The sequence below is a fragment of the Pangasianodon hypophthalmus genome, chromosome 17, assembly GCF_027358585.1.
Source record: "Pangasianodon hypophthalmus isolate fPanHyp1 chromosome 17, fPanHyp1.pri, whole genome shotgun sequence".
In the NCBI taxonomy this organism is placed as follows: Eukaryota; Metazoa; Chordata; class Actinopteri; order Siluriformes; family Pangasiidae; genus Pangasianodon; species Pangasianodon hypophthalmus.
Window position 1 is genome coordinate 1,816,070 of NC_069726.1, and position 23,298 is coordinate 1,839,367.

At 40.1% G+C, this 23,298-nt stretch overlaps 1 protein-coding gene across 5 annotated transcripts in view; it reads right to left on the bottom strand.

Annotated features, from left to right (window-relative positions):
• LOC113524163 (protocadherin alpha-C2-like) overlaps nucleotides 1-23,298 on the bottom strand; it is a 230,910-nt gene that overhangs the window by 204,981 nt on the left and 2,631 nt on the right. The window contains exon 1 of one of the 5 annotated variants that reach the window (XM_053241335.1): nucleotides 19,929-23,290. The exons of 2 other annotated variants lie outside the window; for them this stretch is intronic. In XM_053241335.1, coding sequence (XP_053097310.1) covers nucleotides 19,929-22,298 — 2,370 coding nt within the window. In that variant the 5' untranslated portion in view covers nucleotides 22,299-23,290. Of the gene's footprint in view, nucleotides 1-876; nucleotides 4,087-11,654; nucleotides 16,082-19,928; nucleotides 23,291-23,298 lie in introns of those variants that run through there. 2 more of the 5 variants (XM_053241332.1, XM_053241298.1) reach the window with 2 other exon arrangements.

A 23,298-nucleotide genomic window follows, 5' to 3' on the forward strand; every position in this document is an offset into this window, starting at 1 on the left:
GGAGGTTAATTTCTCCTACACGGCAGATAACGGCCATATCTTAAAGCTTCTAATGCACTGAATTGCTGTTTCCCACACACTTACTGTGAGACTGAGCAGCCATCTGAGTCCCAGACTACTCATCCAGCAATCCTGTCAGGATTTTACTATATATATATATATATATATATATATATATATATATATATATATATATATATAGTAAATTTACCATGGGGCAACACATAACCAGTTCACGTTAGAGTCAATTACAACAGACCAACAATATTCCCGTCCGTTCCACTGAACATGACTTCACGGCAATTACACATGGCCACATGGTACTAAAACACTGTGCACAATGCCAACATTCATTTTGACATTATGCAAGAATATGTAACAAACCACGATTGCAAAAGCTTCATTTTTGTATTAGAGTCTACGGATTTCTTGAAGACATTTTTACATCTATATGGGGCACCGCTTTTTGAAGCTGCTGTATGATTTTGCAGCTACTGGCAATGAACCAGCACTAAGAGAAAAAGAGCTCTAAAACAGACTTTAAAGGCTATTTTGAAGTCTCAGGACACCTTTTTTTAGTTTCAGTTATACATTATATATAAACACACACACACACACACACACACATATATATATAACTTCCAGAAGTTCATAAGATTTGAAGCACACCAAGCAACCAGGAAAATCAAGGTCAAATGGCCTGCACATGCACATGGATTTATCACAGATGTGGTGATTATAACTTACTGTCCATATTCTATAATCAAAACTAAAAACTCTTTAAGGACTATTTGAAAAAACAGATTATTGCCAACAAGAACATTAAGAAAGATTGCATATACATGTGTGAATAGATGCAGTCATCTAATAACACACCTGCATTGCTGCATCTGGCATGCTGAGCCTGCGCACAAAGCCACTGCCACTTGTGAAGAAGCGCTCTGAACCCCATGTCCCACTGATGGGCCGGCCCGTGTTGTAGAACATGAATGTGTCACTGCCTGATGTGGCAGTCAAGCAGGTTTTATAACAGTATGTCTTGGTCAGAGAGCCATTTCCACGAACTTCGATGTAATGAGGTTCGACTTTGAGATCTCGGCGGAGGACCACGTTGCTGTTGGCTTGAGACCCTCCACCTGCACCTCCTCCAGACCCACCATCTTGTATGCTCTTCTGAGACACACAGCAGGGTGAACATGAGCCAGGCTGGGTACAATAGGCATGGCACCGCACTATGGCCAACACCACAACTGTGACCAGAAACACAAACGTTGTGGCACTGAGTGCTACAATTAGGTAGAGTGTTACATTAGAAAAGAGAGGTGTGCTGTGAGGGCGAATTATCCTCTTGGGGTCAGGGGTGACTTTAGGTGGCACCTCCATGACAGCTATGTTGATGGTGGCAGTAGAGGAGAGAGGGGGATCTCCATGGTCTTTCACCAGTACAATGAGACTGAATGAGGTCGAGTTGTCTTCCAGGACTCGACGTGTTGTACGGATCTCCCCCGTATGTGCATGCACTTTGAACAGATCCAGATCAGTAGACTGATCCAAAACATAAATGAGCCAAGCATTCTCTCCAGCATCTGCATCATATGCTACCACCTTGGTGACCAGAACACCGGCTTCAATGTTCTTCAGCACTGTTTCTGTAGAACGTGTCCCATTGGCTGGAGGGTTCAGAATCTCTGGAGGGTGGTCATTTTGGTCCATTACATAGATGTAAACAGTGGCCACACGGCTGAGGGGTGGAATGCCCCCATCCTGTGCTTTTACCTGGAAGTGAAACTCCCTTAGTGACTCATAATCAAAGGAACGGAGAGCATAAGCGACACCTGTGTCTGGCTTGATGGAAACATAGGAAGTGACAGGAATGCCATGGTTGTTGTCATTCAGAACGGTGTAGGTGATGCGGGCGTTCTCATTCACATCTGAGTCAAAAGCTTTGACAGTACAAAGAGAGGCTCCAGGTGCATTGTTCTCCATAACATACACAGTGTAAGAGGTCTGCTCAAACCTTGGTGGATTGTCATTAACATCTGCCACATCCACCTGAATGGTCTTCCGGGAGGAGAGTGGAGGCGTACCACCGTCTGTGGCACTGAGGGTCACGTTATAGGCTGCTGTGGTCTCACGGTCCAAGAAGGCAGAGGTTACTAAAGTGTAGTAGTTCCTGAAGGACTTGATTTTGAAAGGAAGACCAGGTGGGATCTCCAGCGTCACTTGCTTATTTGGGCCAGAGTCCCGGTCTGTCACACTGATCAAGGCCACAACGGTGTCAGCACGGGCATCCTCACGCACTGGGCTAGACAGGGATGAGAGCACAATCTCGGGAACATTATCGTTCACATCCACCACCTCCACCACCACTTTGCAGTGGGCTGCAACTGCAGCCGGTCCTTTGTCCATGGCCTGGATGTACATCTCATACGAGTTGGTATCCTCATAGTCCACGTTGCTCCGGACTCGGATTTCTCCCGTGTTGGTGTCCATGCTGAACACCTGCCTGACCCTTTCCGGAGTGTAACTGCTAAATGAATAGAACACCTCGCCGTTTGTGCCCTCATCCTGATCCGTGGCGTTTAATTTAATAACGAGTGTGTCTTTCGGTGAATTTTCCAGCAGTTTCACTTTGTACACCGAGCTGTCGAACACGGGATTGTTGTCGTTCGAGTCTAAGACGCGCACATTAATTTTCGCTGTACCTGTCAGCGCTGGTGTGCCGCCGTCAGACGCTGTCAGAATCAACTGATGATACGGCGTCTGCTCGCGGTCCAGAGGCTTTTTCAGCACGAGCTCGACGTGCTTGCTGTTGGGCCAGGGTTTGTTGGAATCGAGCGCAAAATGCTCGTTTGGCCCGAGCCGGTAAAATCGGACCGAGTTGGTCCCGACATCCGGATCCAGCGCGTGCTCGACTGGAAAACGAGAAGTGGGCGACGCCGACTCCGTTATTTCCAACTGGTACTCGTCTCTCGGGAATTGCGGCGCGTTGTCGTTCGCGTCGACCACCTCCACCTCGATGCTGTGTACCTCTGATGGGTTTTCGAGAAGCAAATCGAAATTTAAAACGCAACCGCCGCTCCTGTCACACAACTCCTCTCGGTCAATTCGTTCGTTCACGAACAGTTTTCCGGTTTTTGGATTCACATCCACATACCGTTTTCCTCCGTCGGCTATTACCTTGATACTTCGAGCCGAGAGCTTTGCAACGTCGAGCCCCAAATCTTGCGCAATGTCACCCACGACAGCTCCTTTGTCAGATTCCTCTTGAACTGAATAGCGTATTTGTCCAAGTGCAAGGCCACAACAGAGCAAAAACGTCAGAAATGACAGAAGAGGCACATTTTCCCCACAGCTGCAACATCTCCCTGCAACAGCCATCGCAAGCTCCCGGAATCCGCAGACGGATTAAAGAAACAGCTCTCTTTGCAGCAATGCCTCGCTTCCCACCACGGCATTAATGTGGCCTAATTATTCTCCATTTCGTGTACACGACGGTGTGGTAGCAAATTCCGTATATGTGCACAGATACACTCAGTGGCTGCGTCCATGTTTTCTTTGTCTGTGCTCTCTCTCCCCTTTTTTTTTCTTTTTTGTTGCCTTTTTTTTTTTGCCTTTGCGCGCCGTTAACGGGTGTGTTTCCCTGCCGCTGGTGCGCTCTCTCTCGCGCTCTCTCTCTCTCTCACACACACACACACACCACCCCTCCCCTTTCTCCTTCTACTTAGGAGTTCGCCTCATTTCTATGCTTCTTTGCTTTTTCAAAAGCGCTACATAGCAGCGCTCTAAAACTTCGTAAATAAAGCTTGCTTTCCTTCAGATAGTTAAAACTCAGTGGAAGCCTGACTTCAATGTCTGAAAGGCAATAAGTTTGCGTTTTTACTCTGTTATCATAAGCACACTAACGCATTAATTGCTTTTCCTTCAGTAAAAGTCTTGATCACGCCCTGGTTCAGCAGAAATCTTTTTTTTAAATCACATTTTCTATGTCACATCTTTCTTTGCATTTCTGAAAACCAGCATTTTGTGGCGCAACCACAACCCTACTGACAAACTCTGAATTCTCAGAGGTTATATTAGGCTAATAAAATAATAATAATAATAATAATAATAATAATAATAATAATAATAATCTTTTTTTTTAGATCAAAAAAAAGTTTTTTAGAACAAAACCTAATATTTTAAATTAAACTGAATACTTTAAATTAGTGTAGAAGAGCTTTTAGTGACAGTTTCAGTGACAGCTTTTTAAATGACTTTTTGATTAGTATAGTGTGATAATAATTCCTTACAGGGAGCTCCTTTAGCACAATAAATTTTCTTTTCTAAATGCATAGGTGATTAAAAAAAAGAATTCTCCCTTATTCTGAAAACCATTTTGTGGAGCAACTACAACCACACTGACAAACTCAGAGTTATACTATTGAAAGAGTATAACTGTTTTTTAATGAGCCGGTAAAATATGATGGAGTGGTAGCACTCAGTGGCCACTTCGGGTCCAGAAATATGGTGCGTTTTACGTGTAGTCCATACTAATTCAGAAACTTTTACCAGGGATGTGCATCGGAAGCACTAGTGAACATATCTATCATCGCCAACTTTTGCTGAACAAAGAGAGCTTTGCAGTGTCCATCCCCAAATCTTGCATAATGTCACACACAGCTGCTCCTTTGTCAGATTCCTCTTGTACAAGCGCAAGGCAACAACAGAACAAAAAAAAGACAGAAGAGGCACATTTTTCCCACAGCTACAACATCTCCCTCTAACAGCCAATGCAAACTCCTAGAGTCGGCAGATGTTCTGGATCAAAATTTACCCTTTTCAGGGTTCAATATTTCTGAAATGCCATTACTGTTTATAATTTTTTTTTTTCCATGAAACTTGATGACTTCTTCAACAGTGATGGCATATATGCATAAAACACTTATATGTTTTGGTAAAAAAAAACACTGTTCATGGTCAGATTTGACCCTGTAGTTCAGAATGGCAATTGGGAGTACAGCAAAGTGGGCAATCAGAGTGCAGATAACGTTTATTATAATTTGTGAAGTTTTACACACACACACACACACACACACACACACCCACAACACACACACACACCATTTATGTCCCTTCCTTGGATGTCTTGTTCTCTCACACACAGACACAATGTCCACGCAAACTAAATACTTCTCTACTATAACCTTGAAGATTCTGTACACACACACAGAGAGAGAGAGAGAGAGAGAGAGAGAGAGAGAGAGATACTATCAAGGGGAGCTAATTATTTCTCTGAAAGCATAACCCAGACCTGTTAGGGGAGGGGCAAAACCACCATAATGGCTAAAAGAAGGTTCACAGTCTATGAAATCTATCAAGAAGATAGCCATGATTTATAGATAATGTTAAAGTAAGAGGCATCTGAAACATAGGACAATGTTGAAATCAATTTAGAGCATTAGGAATTATCCTCTGATGTGCACTGAAATGTTGGAAGGGATACATTCTTTTAAAAAAATGCCCAAATAGCATGGTCCTTGTCTCCCTCTGAAAATCAAGGTAGAATGGCATGTGAGTCTTCTCCGAACTGTTGCCACAAAGTTGGAAGCACACAGTTGTCCAGGATATCTTTGAATGCTGTAGTTTTACAATTTCTCCTCACTGGAGCTAAGAGGCTCAAACCTGGTCCAGCATAGCAATGCCCCTGTGGACAAAGCGAGCTCCATGAAGACATGGTTTGCCAAGTTTGGAGTGGAAGAACTTGAGTGTCCTGCACAGATCCCTGACCTCAACCCCACTGAACACCTTTGGGATGAACTGGAACAGCGACTGCACCCCAGACCTCCTCACCCAACGTCAAGCCTGACCTCACTAATGTTCTCGTGGCTGTTTGGGCAAATCCCCACAGCCAAAATCTAGTGGAACACCTTCCCAGAAGAGTGGAGAGCTTATTATAACAGCAAATGGGGAATCAGTATGGAATGAGATGCTCAAAAAGCACATGTGGGTGTGATGATCAAGTGTCTTTTGGCCATATCGTGTATATAGGTCAGTGTTGACCTATAACATAAAAGTTGTGAGTTTATTCATAATGTGAAGTCATGAACACAAATAAAATATCTGCTATGCAAACCAGGCCCCGGGACTGCAGCATTGCCGCTGGCCGCTGGCCGGGATAGAGAGTGCGAGGAAGCGGAAGTTCGGCAGGTGAGCGGCATCCGTGACAGGCTAAAGGCTAACCCTAGCCAGCTCTACCATCTGTAGCGTCCCTAACCCAGTATGACTCAATACGCACTGCACTTTGGAATTTGAGACTCTTTATTACTGCTGAGACTGTATGTTTTTTTTTTTTTTGCTGCTAACATTGCTGATACATTGCTGCCAATATTGCTGATAAAACACTGTTCTGTTGTCACTGTAGCATGGATCTATTGTACTGTGTCTTCACTGTTCTGTGTTTCTATCGTTCTGTGTGTATTTATTTTCTCCCATTTTCTTGCACATTATATAGTCTTGTGTACTTTGTCTCTGTACTGTTATGTGTTGCACCATGGTCCTGGAGAAATTACATTTCATTCCAGTGTACACCAGCTACATAGAGGAATGACAATACAAGTCCACATGACTTGATACTCCTGCACATATATACATTTTGCACCACTTTCCATCAGTTTGATATTGTGGCAATGAAATGTCTATAAACTGATAAACACTAGTTCCTCATCTTCAGTGAAAATGCAACTGTCCAACTGAAAACATCTCTTTTCTCTCTCGCTCTCTCTCTCTCTCTCTCTCTCTCTCTCGCTCTCTCTCCGTATATGTCTACCTCCTGCTGTGTCCTTCTATGGCCTTCTGTTCTACATCCTTCTGTTCAGCAATGAAATTAACAAGCTGTCTGATGCTGCAAAAAATAAAACTTGGCCAAAATTATGACAGATGTTTCAAAATTAAGTAGTTTGAAATATCCCTACTCTCCCAAAAACAACACTGGTGTCTAAAGCACTGTCTTTTTTTCATGCAACAAGCTGACATGCAAAATCACAATTACACTGGCATTTGATTGACATTACATCTGGCTTTTTTGGTATGTAGTAAAAGATTAACAGTGACATTTGCATGATGCAGTGTGTTTTTAGCTGCAGAAATGTGTGTCTTTTTATTTGATTCTGATAGTGGATGGTAAATGGGTGCAAACATATTAATTTCACACACCCACAGACCACACACACCTGGCTCCTGCAGTGTGGAACACAGGCCACATTTTCCCTCCCTCTGTGGTAATCCCTTTCGTTTTAATGATCTCATTAAATGATATTTGCTTCAATCTGGGGAAGACAGATAAAGACATTGAGATCTCTCTTCAGAAATAAACAAAGTTTCACATGAAGAGAGCATCGAAACATTTCTCAAAGGAAGAGGGTAGTTCATCTTCAAACTCTACATCACTTAAATAAGACGGAAGAATTTGTAATATATAGAGGTGATTTGGAAAGCTTCTATGGGCATTTATCAGTTTTTTATCATCATGTCTGACATTCCTACTGCAGATATTATACATTTTTGGAAAGTTATCCTGAATCATAAATTAAAAATCCATTAATTTTGTCTGGCCCTTGAATATGTTCTGCTGGGTCCTGTCTCATCATTAAAAAAATAAATGAGTCTCTTGCCATTATCCTGACCTTCCTTACGTAAGTGTGCTGAATTTGAACAAAGATGAACCCATCTGAGAGAGGCAGCACAGACAGGCTGAACCGGCATTGCCCTCAGCAAGGATGCACCCAGGCACACAGGCCACTTTTAGAAAGCCTAAAAAAGCATATCTCTCTAATGCATCACTCTCTTCCTGCTCACTTTCCTCCCTCTCTATCTGTCCACCTACCTTCTTTCCTTCTCTCAGATTTATTTTTCCCTTCCTTTTTCCCTGTCTCTTTCTCTCCTCTTTCTCCTACCTGCTGAACCAGATTGTTAATTAAAGGAAATCTCCAGCCTGAAACATTATAAATACATTTATTTTTGAAATGTTTGTGGTGTGTTTAGTGATTGTGGTGCTAATTTGTTGGTTTTCATTATTCCCATGGGAAGTTAGCGGTTGGGTGCCGCCCAGACATCACAGAGGGAGAGTGTTATTGCTAGAGCACTAAAAATGGCATTCAATAGGAGAAAAATTTCAACAACCTCAAATATAAGCAATAATGGTCAGGTTTTGCTGTTAGTTTTTAAAAGCGCAAGAGATTCTTTTCTTACTCACAATTTTTCATTGATGTTCTTCATAATATTAATGAGAAATCCAGTGTAAAAGTAGTAGAGACATAGGTGCAAACATTGGACTCAAAGTCCCAGAATGCAATGCAACTATAAGACACAGGTGCACTGAGTTACAACCAAGACTCAGCTCGGCTAATTAGTGAGATGAACTATGAGATGACAAGCATGATGGCATTGGTGGTGATATTACCAAGGTGAAGCTGTGGAACCTGATCTGTCTGAATAGAGTGTGGAGATGAGGAAGTGAGAGAGTTGGATAGACTAAAGGACTAAAAGGTTGCTGCATTGCTCTTTAGGTAGAGATGAATTAGAGAATAAATCTCACTGCACTGTTATTGGCAGGTAGTTGAACAGCATTGTGGGCAATGTAGGAAACTGTTAGCCAAAGTGAATATAGACCCACTTAAAAAGTCAACATACAATTTTCTGTAAAATAATTCTTGGATTCTGTCAAAGATCATCTGGTATTTATTATGGGTTAATATGCAAATGGATTTTTCATTTAAGAAAATGCCTTTGATTTAAGAAAAATTGGTTATAGTTATTCTAAGTCTGTCTATTTCCATCCACTTCTAACAGATGTGTGTCATTGCTTCCCCCTGGATCAGGACCTGCTCTCCAACAGTCCCCTGAGCACAGGCATAGAGATTCACCTGATCCCTTTCTGCCCTATAATTCATCATTAACTGATGAGTGACCTGAAAGCCTCATCACCCATTGTCAGGGGCAAACAAGATGAAGGAGGATGAGCAATGACCTGACTGCTGTTCACACTAGTTCATCCACTCCCAGCTGTGAGTCATCCAACTTCCTCATCCCCTGTCTCAAAACAATATGACTAAGAGCCACAAAAAGGATTTCCTTGGTATATATTTCTACTATTGCTTCCATTTATATCAAATTATAATATTCACTTTAATGTTATCTTTATTTCCCCTTGAGTGAAATACCAGCACATGATGTTAATGTATAGTTTAATAAGAGCAGAAAATATGGAGAAATAACCTGTCCTTTGAGGCCAATCAATTAATTCCCATACAAGTAGAGTGACAGAGAAATAGACAGAACAGATTATGGAGACATCCACAGCAATGCCATGAAATAAAGTGACCCCTACTGGACAAAGCATGAGCTGAATTTTATAGTGAGGATCTAATATGGTGTTAAAAGGCAGGCAGGCACCACCACTACTGACAGAGGGAGCTAGTGAGCACTTCCTGCCTTTAGTCTGTATTCTGTTCAGTTTAACTGAGTCTGCCACCTGCAGCCCTCTGCAGAGAAAACCCAGCCCAGATGCACACACTGCAGAATTACCTACTAACACGACCTATCGCTGGAAAATCCAGCCTACGCCTACTGCTTGAGCTCTGCCTTTGGGTAAACTTAGAATAAAAAAATATAATCCATGGTAATAGAACACATATGCACAAATGCACATAGACCAAATCTTATCATCTATTATAAGCAAGAGATCTCACACATGCAGAAAGATACTAAAGATTAATTCAGCGGAGAACATAAAGTATTCTCAGTGTTCTTTATATAAATATAATACATATTATGGTAATTTAACCATTTGTTTCTGGTTTCCTTATGTCAGGGCTTAACCTTGAGATTTATTCATCTCAGTTGGTTCTACGTGACTTCGATTATTTGACCTGTTTATCAAGAGACAGTAATACGTGAGATAAGAAGCACAAGCGCACACACACACTCACTCTCAGAGTCTACCTCTCAGCATGCCTACAGTTTCATTAAGCACAGGATTGTTGAAACTAGTGCAACACTTCCACTGTGTGCGTAAAGTATGACTCAGTTTGCCATTACTCCAACTGAAAACACAAGCTAAGATTAAAATCCCCACAATCTGCAATCTGTTAGACTCACACAGTTCTGAGATGTGGCTAACAAACCTAAGGAATACATAAAAAAAAGTTAAATCTAGAGCCTAGAAAAAAAAAATAACCCAACCCACACCACTCAGTTTAGAACCTAATAATTATATATATATATATATATATATATATATATATATATATATATATATATATATATATATATATATATATATGCATGCATATAATTAAGAAGTTCTGCTAATGTGACCTGGATAATAAACAGTATTTGTGAGTATTTATTAATAATATCCTGCTTTTGTGATAAAAGAAAGGAATAAAAGAACTGCCAGAGTTAACCACAGTCTTTAGTTCACACTGTGTAATTTGCATAGACTTCAGAGAGCTGACTTTTTTAAGTGAAAATAGCACTAGCTTCCACTTGGCAATGCTTCAGGAGATGAATCTTAGAATAAGAAGAAAAAAATGCAAATGAGACATGAGAGACTGCTTTAGAGAAAAAAAAATCAGGTGTGTAAGAAAATGTGTAAATTATAAGGATATACAACAGGATGCAGAATATACATGAGGATGCCAGCTCCTCATTATTATGGAACTGGGACTGCAAACTATCCTCACAGAGCTCTAATCCATATATCTCATTCTCCCAGCCAGGCCATGTGGACCCAAGCTCTGCCTCATTTCCACTAGTCTGATCCCTGTGCAGGACTTGATATATGCCTGAGTACTGGGAGTGCAGCTCAAGGTCAGTCTTACTCTATTAGTCTTTCATTTCATGGGTCATTTCTGCTCTTGGTACTAAAACTGAACTCATCAGGCACTAGATTTGGAAAAAAAATGACATATTCCAAGGAATTGTACAGATTTACAGGTTCACCTTACATTAGAAACCATTTTTACAACCTCCACCCCAACCTAACCCAACCCACACCACTCAGTTTAGCCACAAACCTCATCTCCCACACACTTTCCTTACCATCCGTGATAGCAGTGGAAAATGCAAATATGGTGGCATCTATAAGAAGCCACATCTATAAGAAGACTTTGTGAAAGATTTATAAGCCAGTTCCACTATCACACCATGTTCTCACCAAAAACCCTGCAGTCAAAGACCAATAATAAGTGATGATAATAATAACTTTCGACCCTTATTTATAACTAATATTTTCTGTATGTAGCTATTTTTTTTACCCATCTACAAAGTTTTGGTGCACTACTAAAAAAAAATACAACTGTTTGCTTTATATGTGCACATAAAAAATTATTGATTCTTATTTTATTCATCATTAGTGGAATAAAACTAAAATATAAAAATAATATAATATTTGGCCCCTCCATAAATCAGAAACTTGTACTTTTTTTAAAACTTTAACTTAACTTAAACTTAAAAACAGGGGCAAACTGCAAGACGAGTCGCTGTCCAATGCGGTGGTGCTGAAATTTAAATCTTACTTTTAAAACATAATGCGGTTCATGACGTATTCAAATGTCGAATAAATCATTTAATTAATCAACCAAGCAACGAACCAAAACCTCGATGGTGCTCACCTTCCCTGTACTTGGAAGAGTTTGTGTTCTGTTAAAAGTGTCTCCTCCATTAATGCTGATCAGCTCTGCGTCTGCAGGCGGAAACGGCGAGGGGAAAACCACTACGTCACTCTTCAGTGTGTCTGAGCTAAAACACACATCATACTGCTGAGTGGATTTAGAGTAAGACCAGCTCCCGTCAGGGTGTGTAGTGACCACTGGAGCGCTGGACCTGCTGAAACCTCCGTCTGTCCCGTAGCATTTAGCTGCTATTAAAGCGATGAGGCTCAGTAAAAATATCACTGACACTGAGACAATAGCGATCAGCAGATAGAGATTCAGATTAGAGAAATTCTCCTCCTTCACTGGCACTTGTCTTAGTGAAGGCTGCAGCCTGTCCATATTTTCCACAACCACAACTTCAATACTCATAGTTGTGGACAGTGAAGGTTCTCCATTATCCGAGACAGTAATGATAAGCGGGTGAGTTTTTAAGTCATTGTCACTCATTCGCCTTTTAGTCCTTATTTCTCCTGTGCTGGTTCCGATTCGGAAGAGATTCGTTCCCTTTGCTTCACTTATGTGATAAGATAATAGTGCATTATAACCTGAATCAGCGTCTACAGCTCTGACTTTAGCCACAAAATAGCCCGCTTCAGCAGAGTAGGGAATGTTCTCAGTGTTCACTGATCCAGGTTCAGAATAAGGAGGGAGAAAAACTGGACTGTTGTCATTCTCATCCAGGACAAAAAGGTTTACAGTGGCTGTGCTATTGAGAGGAGGAACACCAGAGTCTACAGCCTGAACTTGAAAACTGAAAATCTTATTTTCCTCGTAATTGAAGGATTTCAGACTGTACAGTTGGCCTGTCAGTGAGTTGATATTTATGGTGGACACTCCAGCTGATTTGTTCTCCAGAACAGAATAGGAAACTTCCGCGTTTTCATTCGAATCTCGATCGATCGCTGAGAGTGAGTACAAAAGTGTCCCAGGCGGCACGTTTTCTTTAACATACACGTTTATTTTCGTCTCGCTAAAACTCGGAGCGTTGTCATTCACGTCTGAAATTTGAACGTGAATCACACTGGAGCTGGAGAGATGTGGAGTTCCTTCATCTGTCGCTGTAATGGTTATATTGTACTGAGAAATGTTTTCTCTGTCGAGCTGGCCATCGAGTACAACAGAGTAGTAGTTTTTATAGTTCGACTCGAGTTTGAATGGCAGTTCACCAATCAATTTGCAGCTCACTTTCCCATTGGTTCCTCCATCCTTATCTGAAACAGTAACTAGCGCTACAGCAGTGCCACGTTTTGCATCTTCCCTTACACTCGTCAGTAATTGCGTTATGCTAATTTCTGGTGCGTTGTCATTAACATCTATAATTTCAACTAGGACTTTACAGTTAGATGTCATTGGGGAAAGGCCTTTGTCATGGGCTTCAACTCTTAACTCATGGAAAGCTTTGTCTTCAAAATCAACCATTCCCTTGACTATAATTTCGCCAGTATCGGAATTAATTGAAAATGTATCCAGATTCTTTTCCTGGCCGTGAGTGCTGAAAAGATATTTGATTTCCCCGTTTGGGCCTTCATCTACATCAGTAGCGTTTAGTTTTATTATCGTAGTTCCTGGTGGTGCATTCTCAATCACGCGTACTTTGAAAAGAGGACTGTTAAACACAGGGGCGTTGTCGTTTATGTCTAAAACGTTGACTATAATCTGCAGTGATCCAGAAGTGGGCGGTTTCCCTCCATCAAACGCGGTCAAAACGAGTCTGATTACGGGTTCTTTCTCTCTGTCTAAAGCTTTCTGAAGGACAAGTTCAGGAGACATGACGTGCTCTCCTCCGCTGTTTACGTCCAATGAAAACTGTTCGCTTGGACTCAGTTTATAGCTTTTTATTGACAGAGAACCAACATCAGCATCAAATGCACTGAGTAATGAAAATCTAGCTCCTAGCTGCACTGACTCAGATATATTCAACATCTGAGTTTTCACTGGAAACACGGGAGAATTATCATTAACATCTACAACATTAACCGTGACTCGGTACAGACTCAGAGGGTGATTCACTATTGCTTCGAAATTTAAAGAGCAAGTGGGGGCATTAGGGCAGAGCTCCTCACGGTCAATTTTTTCCCTAACGCACAAAACACCAGTTTTGAGATTCACGTGAAAATACCTGCTCTTCAAACCAGGCACGAGCTGAAATGCTCGCGCATCCAAGTCGTCTACGTTTAGATTCATATCCTTCACCAAATTCCCAACAACGGTCCCGGTATTTACTTCCTCGGACACAGAATAAGCGATCTGCCCCTTCACTCCAGCACGCAAACATAGAAAAAGACACAGAGTAAGACGCATGCCATGCAAAAGATCTTTTCGGTCAGCCATCCTCTGGGTTCCAAAGCAGAAATTAGATGTGCGTATGTAGATATCTTCCTAATCAGCGACAATCCAGAAAAGACATCGTTCTCTAGTCCATACCAAATCGTGTCTCACTTCGACTGCAAATCCTTAACGTCACATTAACCAGCACATGGAGGACGCAGGGGCGATTACAAAAAATGTCGCGGTCTGCAGTGACACCACGTGGGCAAGAAAACTAAAAAGATCATTACAGAAAACCTCAAATATCCAAATCTGTTTCTGAAATCAGGTTTAATTATTGCTAATCTCTACTTTTTCATTTATCTAGTTGTTTCGCTGATTTGCAGTACTTGTATTATTATTGTTATATAATAAAGTACTGCAAAGTACAATACAGTATGATGTACTGTATAGTATTTAGCTGAATAAACATGCTATACTATACTATACTATACTATACTATACTATACTATACTATACTGCAAAAAGTGTAGTGAACATGATTGTTAATCCAACAGTGTCAATAATGCAGGCTATTGCAAGAAGCTAAAGTAGACATACTGCCTATCCTATACTATAATTTAATATACTCTGCCGTACTATACCATACTATACTGTACTTTACTGTATTTTAAGTATTATGGTATACCATTTTATATTATACCACACTATACTATATTATGCTATAAAATGCTATACTCTACTATACTATACCATTCCATTCTGTTATACTATACTGCACTGTATTTTACTGTACATCTAATACTATAGAATACCATTTTATATTACTCTACACTATCCTATACTCTACTATGCTATGTTATATTCTAGCCTACTGCATATATAAAAATTGAAATGAATGTCTGTTTGACAACAAAGTCTGTAATGCAGGCGATAAGAGGCTATTCCATGTTAAGCCACAATATGCTATACTGTACTTTTCTATAATGTGCTGCACTGTTCTTCAGTGTACTTTCAGTACTATAATGTACTGGTCTATATTATGAAACATTATGCTATACTACACTACTATACTATGCTATACTGTTGTATACTATACTGCATTTTACTTTGCTGTACTTGTAGTAATACTATACTGTACTATACTACACTCTAGCCTGGAATATGTATGTTAATACAGCAAAGTCAGTAATAAGGGCTTTGCAATAATAATACAATAATACATAAGCTTTAATATGGTAGGCCACAATACACTATAATTTATTACACTACTATACTATACTATACTATACTATACTCAGCTCTACTATATTATACTCAGTTCTACTATACTATGCCATACTTTGCTATACTCTGCTGTGATGTACTATACTGCTCTGTATGTTAGTGTCCTTCCAGTACTATAATATACTATTTTATATAATTCAACACTACATTATACTATGCTATGCTATGCATACTGTACTATGCAGTGCAGCTTGTATTAATTTTGCTCAAACAGGCACCAACTATGTATAAAAATATAAACTACTATTGTACAATTGTACAATAGTGCCATAACTTCAGTGTTTAATATAGTACTCCTACTTGCATTTACATTCAGTGCGTTTAGTAAACACGCTTATACAGAGTGACTTACAAAAGTGCTTTGAGGTCTTTATCAATAAAAACATCCTCATACTGGTTCACTGGATCAGGGACTAAAAGTACTATCAGTCTAAAAACCCTGTTGGGGAGGTAGTATAACCTTACAGCACCCCTACAAGTCCTTTTATATGCCTGTTCACATTCTGTGTATGCTAACTGTTAATCATGGCAATCCAAGGGCCCTGTGTATTGCCAGGTAAAAGCTACAGCATGCATGAAGTGTTTCAAGTTATATCTTTACTGGAGGCACAGCATATTCCTAATATTTATATAACGAACTCATACCTATCATGCTTTGTTGGATATTAAAGGTGTAAGGGGTAGTAAAGTATAAACTTTATTGAAAAATTTTCATTACAGTTCTTCTGTCAGTTAATGCCACTCATGTAACAATACCAAATGACTTGATGTGAAGTATGAAATTTTACGTTCAGCCCCCTGCACCTTTAGTATAATTAATGGACCATGCAAAGCATTTATATTATAACCTTACCTTCCCAGTGCTAGGAAGACTTTGTGTCCTGTTAAAAGTGTCTCCTCCATTAATGCTGATCAGCTCTGCGTCTGCAGGCGGAAACGGCGAGGGGAAAACCACTACGTCACTCTTCAGTGTGTCTGAGCTAAAACACACATCATACTGCTGAGTGGATTTAGAGTAAGACCAGCTCCCGTCAGGGTGTGTAGTGACCACTGGAGCGCTGGACCTGCTGAAACCTCCGTCTGTCCCGTAGCATTTAGCTGCTATTAAAGCGATGAGGCTCAGTAAAAATATCACTGACACTGAGACAATAGCGATCAGCAGATAGAGATTCAGATTAGAGAAATTCTCCTCCTTTACTGGCACTTGTCTTAGTGAAGGCTGCAGCCTGTCCATATTTTCCACAACCACAACTTCAATACTCATAGTTGTGGACAGTGAAGGTTCTCCATTATCCGAGACAGTAATGATAAGCGGGTGAGTTTTTAAGTCATTGTCACTCATTCGTCTTTTAGTCCTTATTTCTCCTGTGCTGGTTCCGATTCGGAAGAGATTCGTTCCCTTTGCTTCACTTATGTGATAAGATAATAGTGCATTATAACCTGAATCAGCGTCTACAGCTCTGACTTTAGCCACAAAATAGCCCGCTTCAGCAGAGTAGGGAATGTTCTCAGTGTTCACTGATCCAGGTTCAGAATAAGGAGGGAGAAAAACAGGACTGTTGTCATTCTCATCCAGGATAAAAACATTTACAGTCACGTTACTACTTAGTGGAGAGACACCAGAGTCAGTGGCTTGAACTTTAAACTGAATATGTTGTGTTTCTTCATAATTAAGAGATTGCAGGCTGTACAGTTCACCAGTGTGTGAGTTTATGTTCATCAGTGTTGACACCGACACACTAGCACTGTCTCCATTCATCAAAGAATAAGAAATGTGCTCGTTTTCCCCGACATCTCGATCATGCGCTGTCAGAATAGACAACAAGCCTCCGACTGGACTATTCTCATGCACGTTAATGTTAATTATCGGTGCTGGAAATAGCGGTGCGTTGTCATTCACGTCCGAAACGTGAAGATGTAAAACAGTAGTGCTAGACAGCGGCGGCGTGCCCTCATCATTAGCAAGAATAGTGATGTTATATTGGGATATTTCTTCTCTATCCAATGGCTCACTAACTACAACCGAATACGAGTTTTTATATGACGACTGTAGTTTAAAAGAACTCGTTCCGGTTATTTTACAGTCTACTTTGCCATTCGCCCCTGCGTCTTTATCTGCAGCTGTAATTAACGCAAAGCCTGTGCCAGGTTTGATGTCCTCAGGTACCGAGCTCATGAGCAGAGTAACCGAAATCTCAGGTGCGTTGTCATTCACATCCACAACTTCAATTAAAACTTTACAATTAGTATGTCGTGGAGAGTGACCCTTGTCTTGAGCTTGTACTCTCAATTCAATCGCAGGAGTTTCTTCATAGTCAATATTGCCTCTTACTGTAATATCGCCTGAATTCGGGTTTATATAAAAGAAATTCACTAACGAGTTTCTGTCACGACCTACAAAAGAGTACACGACGTCCCCGTTAACGCCTTCATCAGCATCCGTAGCGGAGACAGTCAGGATTTTACTGCCAACTGGTGCATTCTCATGGACTTTGATTTTATAGAGTGGTTTACTAAACACTGGGTTGTTGTCATTAATGTCCAACACATGAATTCTTATCTCTGACGTTCCAGTTCTGGGTGGTTTCCCACCGTCCACAGCGGTCAGGGTGAGTTTAATCACTGACTGTTTCTCGCGGTCTAAAGCTTTCTGCAGCACCAGTTCTGCTGAAACACTTTCCCCAGTGTTCTGTGCATCCAGTGAAAAATGTTCATTCGGACTGAGCTTGTAGCTCTTCACCGCGTACACGCCTACATCCATGTCATCAGCCGAATGCAGAGAGAATCTGTCTCCAGCAAGAACATTTTCAGTAATATTCAGCTCAAGCGTCTGAACTGGGAAAACCGGCGAGTTGTCGTTAATGTCTATAATATTCACCTCAATGCGGTAGAGGTTCAAAGGGTTGTGTGCCATCGCTTCGATATTTAAGGAACATTTCTGCTTACCCTCGCACAGCTCCTCCCTGTCGATTCTATCGTTAACAACTAGAGCGCCGGTTTTGGGATTCACGTCAAAATACCTCTTATTAGGTCCAGCCACAACTTGAAACATACGCGACTGCAGTTCAGTAACGTCAACGTTAAGGTCCTTGGCTATATTTCCAACCACGGTTCCCTTTTTCACCTCCTCAGAGATGGAGTACAAAACCTGACCGCGGGACAAACCCGATAAACAAAACAGCAGCAGCGGCAGCGCCCTGATCCAGGCAGACGATCCACCGACTGTAAAGATCATCGCTCCTGTGCCTTAAACGGGTTTATTTCCAAAAATGTTTAGATATGAAACGACATGATTTCATATCAGAGGTTCGGGCTATTGGTTAGTATCAGGCTATGTTCCCGTCTGAGTCTTACCCACCTTTCGATTTCACTATTCAGAAGGAGGGATGGGACAAATGATAATGAGCCACAGATTTCCAATTCACGGTCAACAGTGACACCGTGTGTGTGTGTGTACACTGCCATCAGCCTTAAACATCAAGCCCAAAGAAAGTTTTCACTTTCCAGTCGGATTTTGATTAGATTGTTTTTCTTCATTGATTAGCTTATTTAAAATTCTAATCCCCACAGTGAGGCGTTTCATAGCAAAGAATATTATGTAAAAAATATATTATTATTATTATTATTATTATTATTATTATTATTATTATTATAGTTGTTTCATTTGTAATGATGAAAACAAATGAACAGTTTCACATGCGTATATTATTATTATTATTATTATTATTATAGTTGTTTCATTTGTAATGATGAAAACAAATGAACAGTTTCACATGCGTATATTATTATTATTATTATTATTATTATTATAGTTGTTTCATTTGTAATGATGAAAACAAATGAACAGTTTTACATGCCTATATTATTATTATTATTATTATTATTGTTGTTGTTGTTGTTGTTGTGGGTGGTGGTGGTGGTGGTGGTGGTGGTGGTAGGGGGAATAGTGGTAGAAGCAGCAGAAGAAGCAGTAGTAATAGTAGTAGTAGTAATAGTAGTGGTGATAGTAGTAGTAGCAGTAGTCCACTAATATTTCTAACCAGTATTATTTTAACAGTGAAATGCAAACTGATTACATAGTAACTGCAACATAACAGACTTTTGGTTTGAAAAATGAATTGCGTTAAATTATCACAAACGTAAGCATTAAAAGCAGTAGAAAAAAATATTGTATGCAGTGCAATGAACTTCTAGACAAACTTCTCAAACTTACAGAGAAGTAAAATAACATGAATTTAAATGCAAGCCACATGTTTCCACTGTCATCTCAAATAAATTAAAATGTAATTATCTGAAAACAGAATCAACCTCAGAGAGCACCTACACCACCAAACCAGATTAGTAAAGAATATTTAAATCTTTTTTTTGTGTATGATACATGATGCCATTCTTTTGCTGGACACATCAGACAAGTCAGCCATTATAAATAAGCCAATATCTTAAACATCACAAAATCAGAACTACCATATCACAATACCAGATTTAACCACAAAAAACAATTATAAGACGACTAAGGGTAAGCAAAGACATTAAAACACTTAAACCCCTGCAACCACATACTATAAATTCTTGTTTTCTGCCAGGATTTCTAGAACAAGGCTTTATTGTAAAGAATTCCGTATCCCAAATCTGAATGAGCACATCAGGACAAAGTTCAAAGGCACACAGGAAGCTTACCTTTGTAGTACTCGGAAGAGTTTGTGTCCTGTTAAAAGTGTCTCCTCCATTAATGCTGATCAGCTCTGCGTCTGTAGGCAGAAACGGCGAGGGGAAAACCACTACGTCACTCTTCAGTGTGTCTGAGCTAAAACACACATCATACTGCTGAGTGGATTTAGAGTAAGACCAGCTCCCGTCAGGGTGTGTAGTGACCACTGGAGCGCTGGACCTGCTGAAACCTCCGTCTGTCCCGTAGCATTTAGCTGCTATTAAAGCGATGAGGCTCAGTAAAAATATCACTGACACTGAGACAATAGCGATCAGCAGATAGAGATTCAGATTAGAGAAATTCTCCTCCTTCACTGGCACTTGTCTGAAAGATGTCTTCATGTCATCATTTCTTTCAGTTACAACAATATCAATAGATAGTGATGTTGAGAGTGATGGTTCTCCATGGTCAGACACCATTATTTTAAGTGGGTGAGTTTTTAAGTCATTATCACTCATTGGTCTTTTAGTCCTTATTTCTCCTGTGCTGGTTCCAATTCGGAAAAGATTATTCCCTTTAGGTTCTGTTATGTGGTATGATAACAGAGCATTATAACCTGAATCAGCGTCTACAGCTCTGACTTTAGCCACAAAATAGCCCGCTTCAGCAGAGTAGGGAATGTTCTCAGTGTGTACAGTTCCAGGTTCAGAATAAGGAGGGAGAAAAACTGGACTGTTGTCATTCTCATCCAGGACAAAAACATTCACAGTTACATTACAGCTTAGAGGTGGACTGCCAGAGTCAGTGGCTTGAACTTGAAATTGAAATCTTTTCATTGTCTCATAGTTAAATGTCTGCATCGTTACTATTTCACCATTTAAAGAATTCAGGTGAAACATTGTTGATAGGGGAATGTCACCATTGCCATTCTCTAACAGTGAGTATGAAAGTTCAGCATTTACTCCAAGATCTAAATCAATTGCCACCACCTTGGCAACTTGACTACCAATCTGACTGTTTTCCCTTATATAAGCATCGATAATTGACATTGAAAAGTGTGGTACATTATCATTAACGTCAGAGATCTGAACAGTGAAAACACTGCTGCTGGAAAGTGGAGGAGTGCCTTCATCTCTAGCCAAAATAGTAACGCTATACTCAGAAATACTCTCTCTGTCCAGTGGCCCATCTACTACTAGTGAGTAATGGTTGCTATATGAAGACTCCAGTTTGAAAGGAAACAAGCCTTTAATAGAAGAATGTACAATACCATTCTTCCCTCCATCTTTATCAGAAACTGTAACTAAAGCAACAGCAGCTCCTGGTTTGGTGTCCTCTTTCACACTGTCTAGCAGTGGAGTTATTAGAATTTCTGGAGCATTGTCATTCTCATCCAAAACTTCCACTAAAACTTTGCATTGAGAGCTTTTAGGAGGACTTCCTTTGTCTCTTGCTTGAACTCTTAATTCAATAGCAGGAGTTTCTTCATAATCGATTTGGCCTTTGACTACAATATCTCCAGTCTCAGGAAGGACTGCAAATAAACCATCTGTTTTGGAATTTGCTCTGCCAAAAAATGAGTAAAGAATTTCACTGTTGGTGCCTTCATCTAAATCAGTAGCAGTAAGAGACATGATTTTAGTTCCTACTGAAGCATTTTCTTTAATACTAACTTTGTAGAGAGTTCTACTAAATACAGGCTTATTGTCATTCACGTCAATTACATTTATAATAATTTGTAACGCCCCAGACTTTGGAGGTTTTCCTCCATCAAGAGCAGTCAGCACTAGATTTATGGTGGATTGTTTCTCTCTGTCTAAAGCCTTCTGTAAGACTAGCTCAGAAGATACAATCTGCTCGCCACCCTGCGCATCAACGGAAAAATATTCATTGGTACTTAATTTGTAGTCTTTCAGTGAATTACTGCCAACATCAGCATCCTCGGCCACTGGGAGATGAAATCTGTCACCAGGACTTGCATCCTCAGTAATATTTATGGTTATAGAGTTATCCAGAAAACTTGGAGCATTATCGTTAATATCCAGAATGTTTATTTCAATCCGATAAAGGCTATGAGGGTTTTGTGCGAGGGCCTCCACGTTCATAACGCATCTCTGACTGCGCTCACAAAACTCCTCACGGTCAATTCTGTCGTTCACAAACAGCGCCCCGGTTTTCAGATTCACATCGAAATACTTTTTGTTCGTGGATCCAGACACAATCTGAAATATACGCGACTCGAGTTCATGAACGCTGATCTTCAGGTCTTTGGCTATATTTCCCACAACCGTTCCCTTGTTCACCTCCTCCGACACGGAATAGACAATCTGACCGAGCGATGATTCCCATAAACACACGCAGAGCAACATCCAGACGCCTACAAATCCCGAAATATCCATGTCTGCAGCTCAAGCATAACACAGAAGATTTATTCACAAGAGGCGCTAAATAATATCTGGATATGATAAGAGTCGGACGAAATCGCACGAGATGTCTAGTAAACCTTCCTCTCCCCCGAACAAACACACTTCCTATTACAACGACAGTTTGAAAGGAGGAGCCACATATATTCATAAGGCAGCTTTCAAAGTTACGGTCTATAGCGACCTCACGTGATGAACCGCTGTTAACACCGAAGGGCATTCGTTTAAATATTTCCTCTTCTCTTTATATACTACTTAATAAACTACTACTATGCAACTACTACAAATAATAATAATAATAATAATAATAATAAGAAGAAGAAGAAGAAGAAGAAGAATACTGACTTTCAACGTTAATCATATAGAAGCACAACAATAAATAACAAGGAATATAATGTGACAGCACAGAATTGCTGCAAATGTGAATACTGAAATGAGCGTCCCAATGAGAAACAAGTCAGACGGAGAGTGCAAGGTGAAACAACTACAAATTTGTGGGGATAATTCAAGAAAAACACGGAAACGGCCACCCCTATCCATGGTGCTGAAACGACAAATCAAGGTGTTGTTGTTGGTGGTGTTGTTGTTGTTGTTGTTTCTGTGAGCATAGTCATTCAGTCACAACAGCACGCTAAAAATCCCATTATGTGAAATGGAGTACGTTAAAGCACAAAAGTAAAATGAGAAACACTGGTATAGTTGTACAGGAAAGAAATGCCTATATGGTTTATGTAGAAGTAATTGTAACAAAACATATCCATTATTTAAAAATGAAAAAGACAAACACAAAGTTAATTAAAAGTAAAAAAAAAATTCAAGAAAATAACTGAATAAATAAATAAAATGAATCCAGAATACCAAATAAATACGCCAGACTACTGTACCCAGATTTACATCATACAAATAGTGCAGCTAAAGATAAAACGTGAAAATACTTCTATTAGTCGCAGCGATGCCAAACCGTAGACTAAATTAA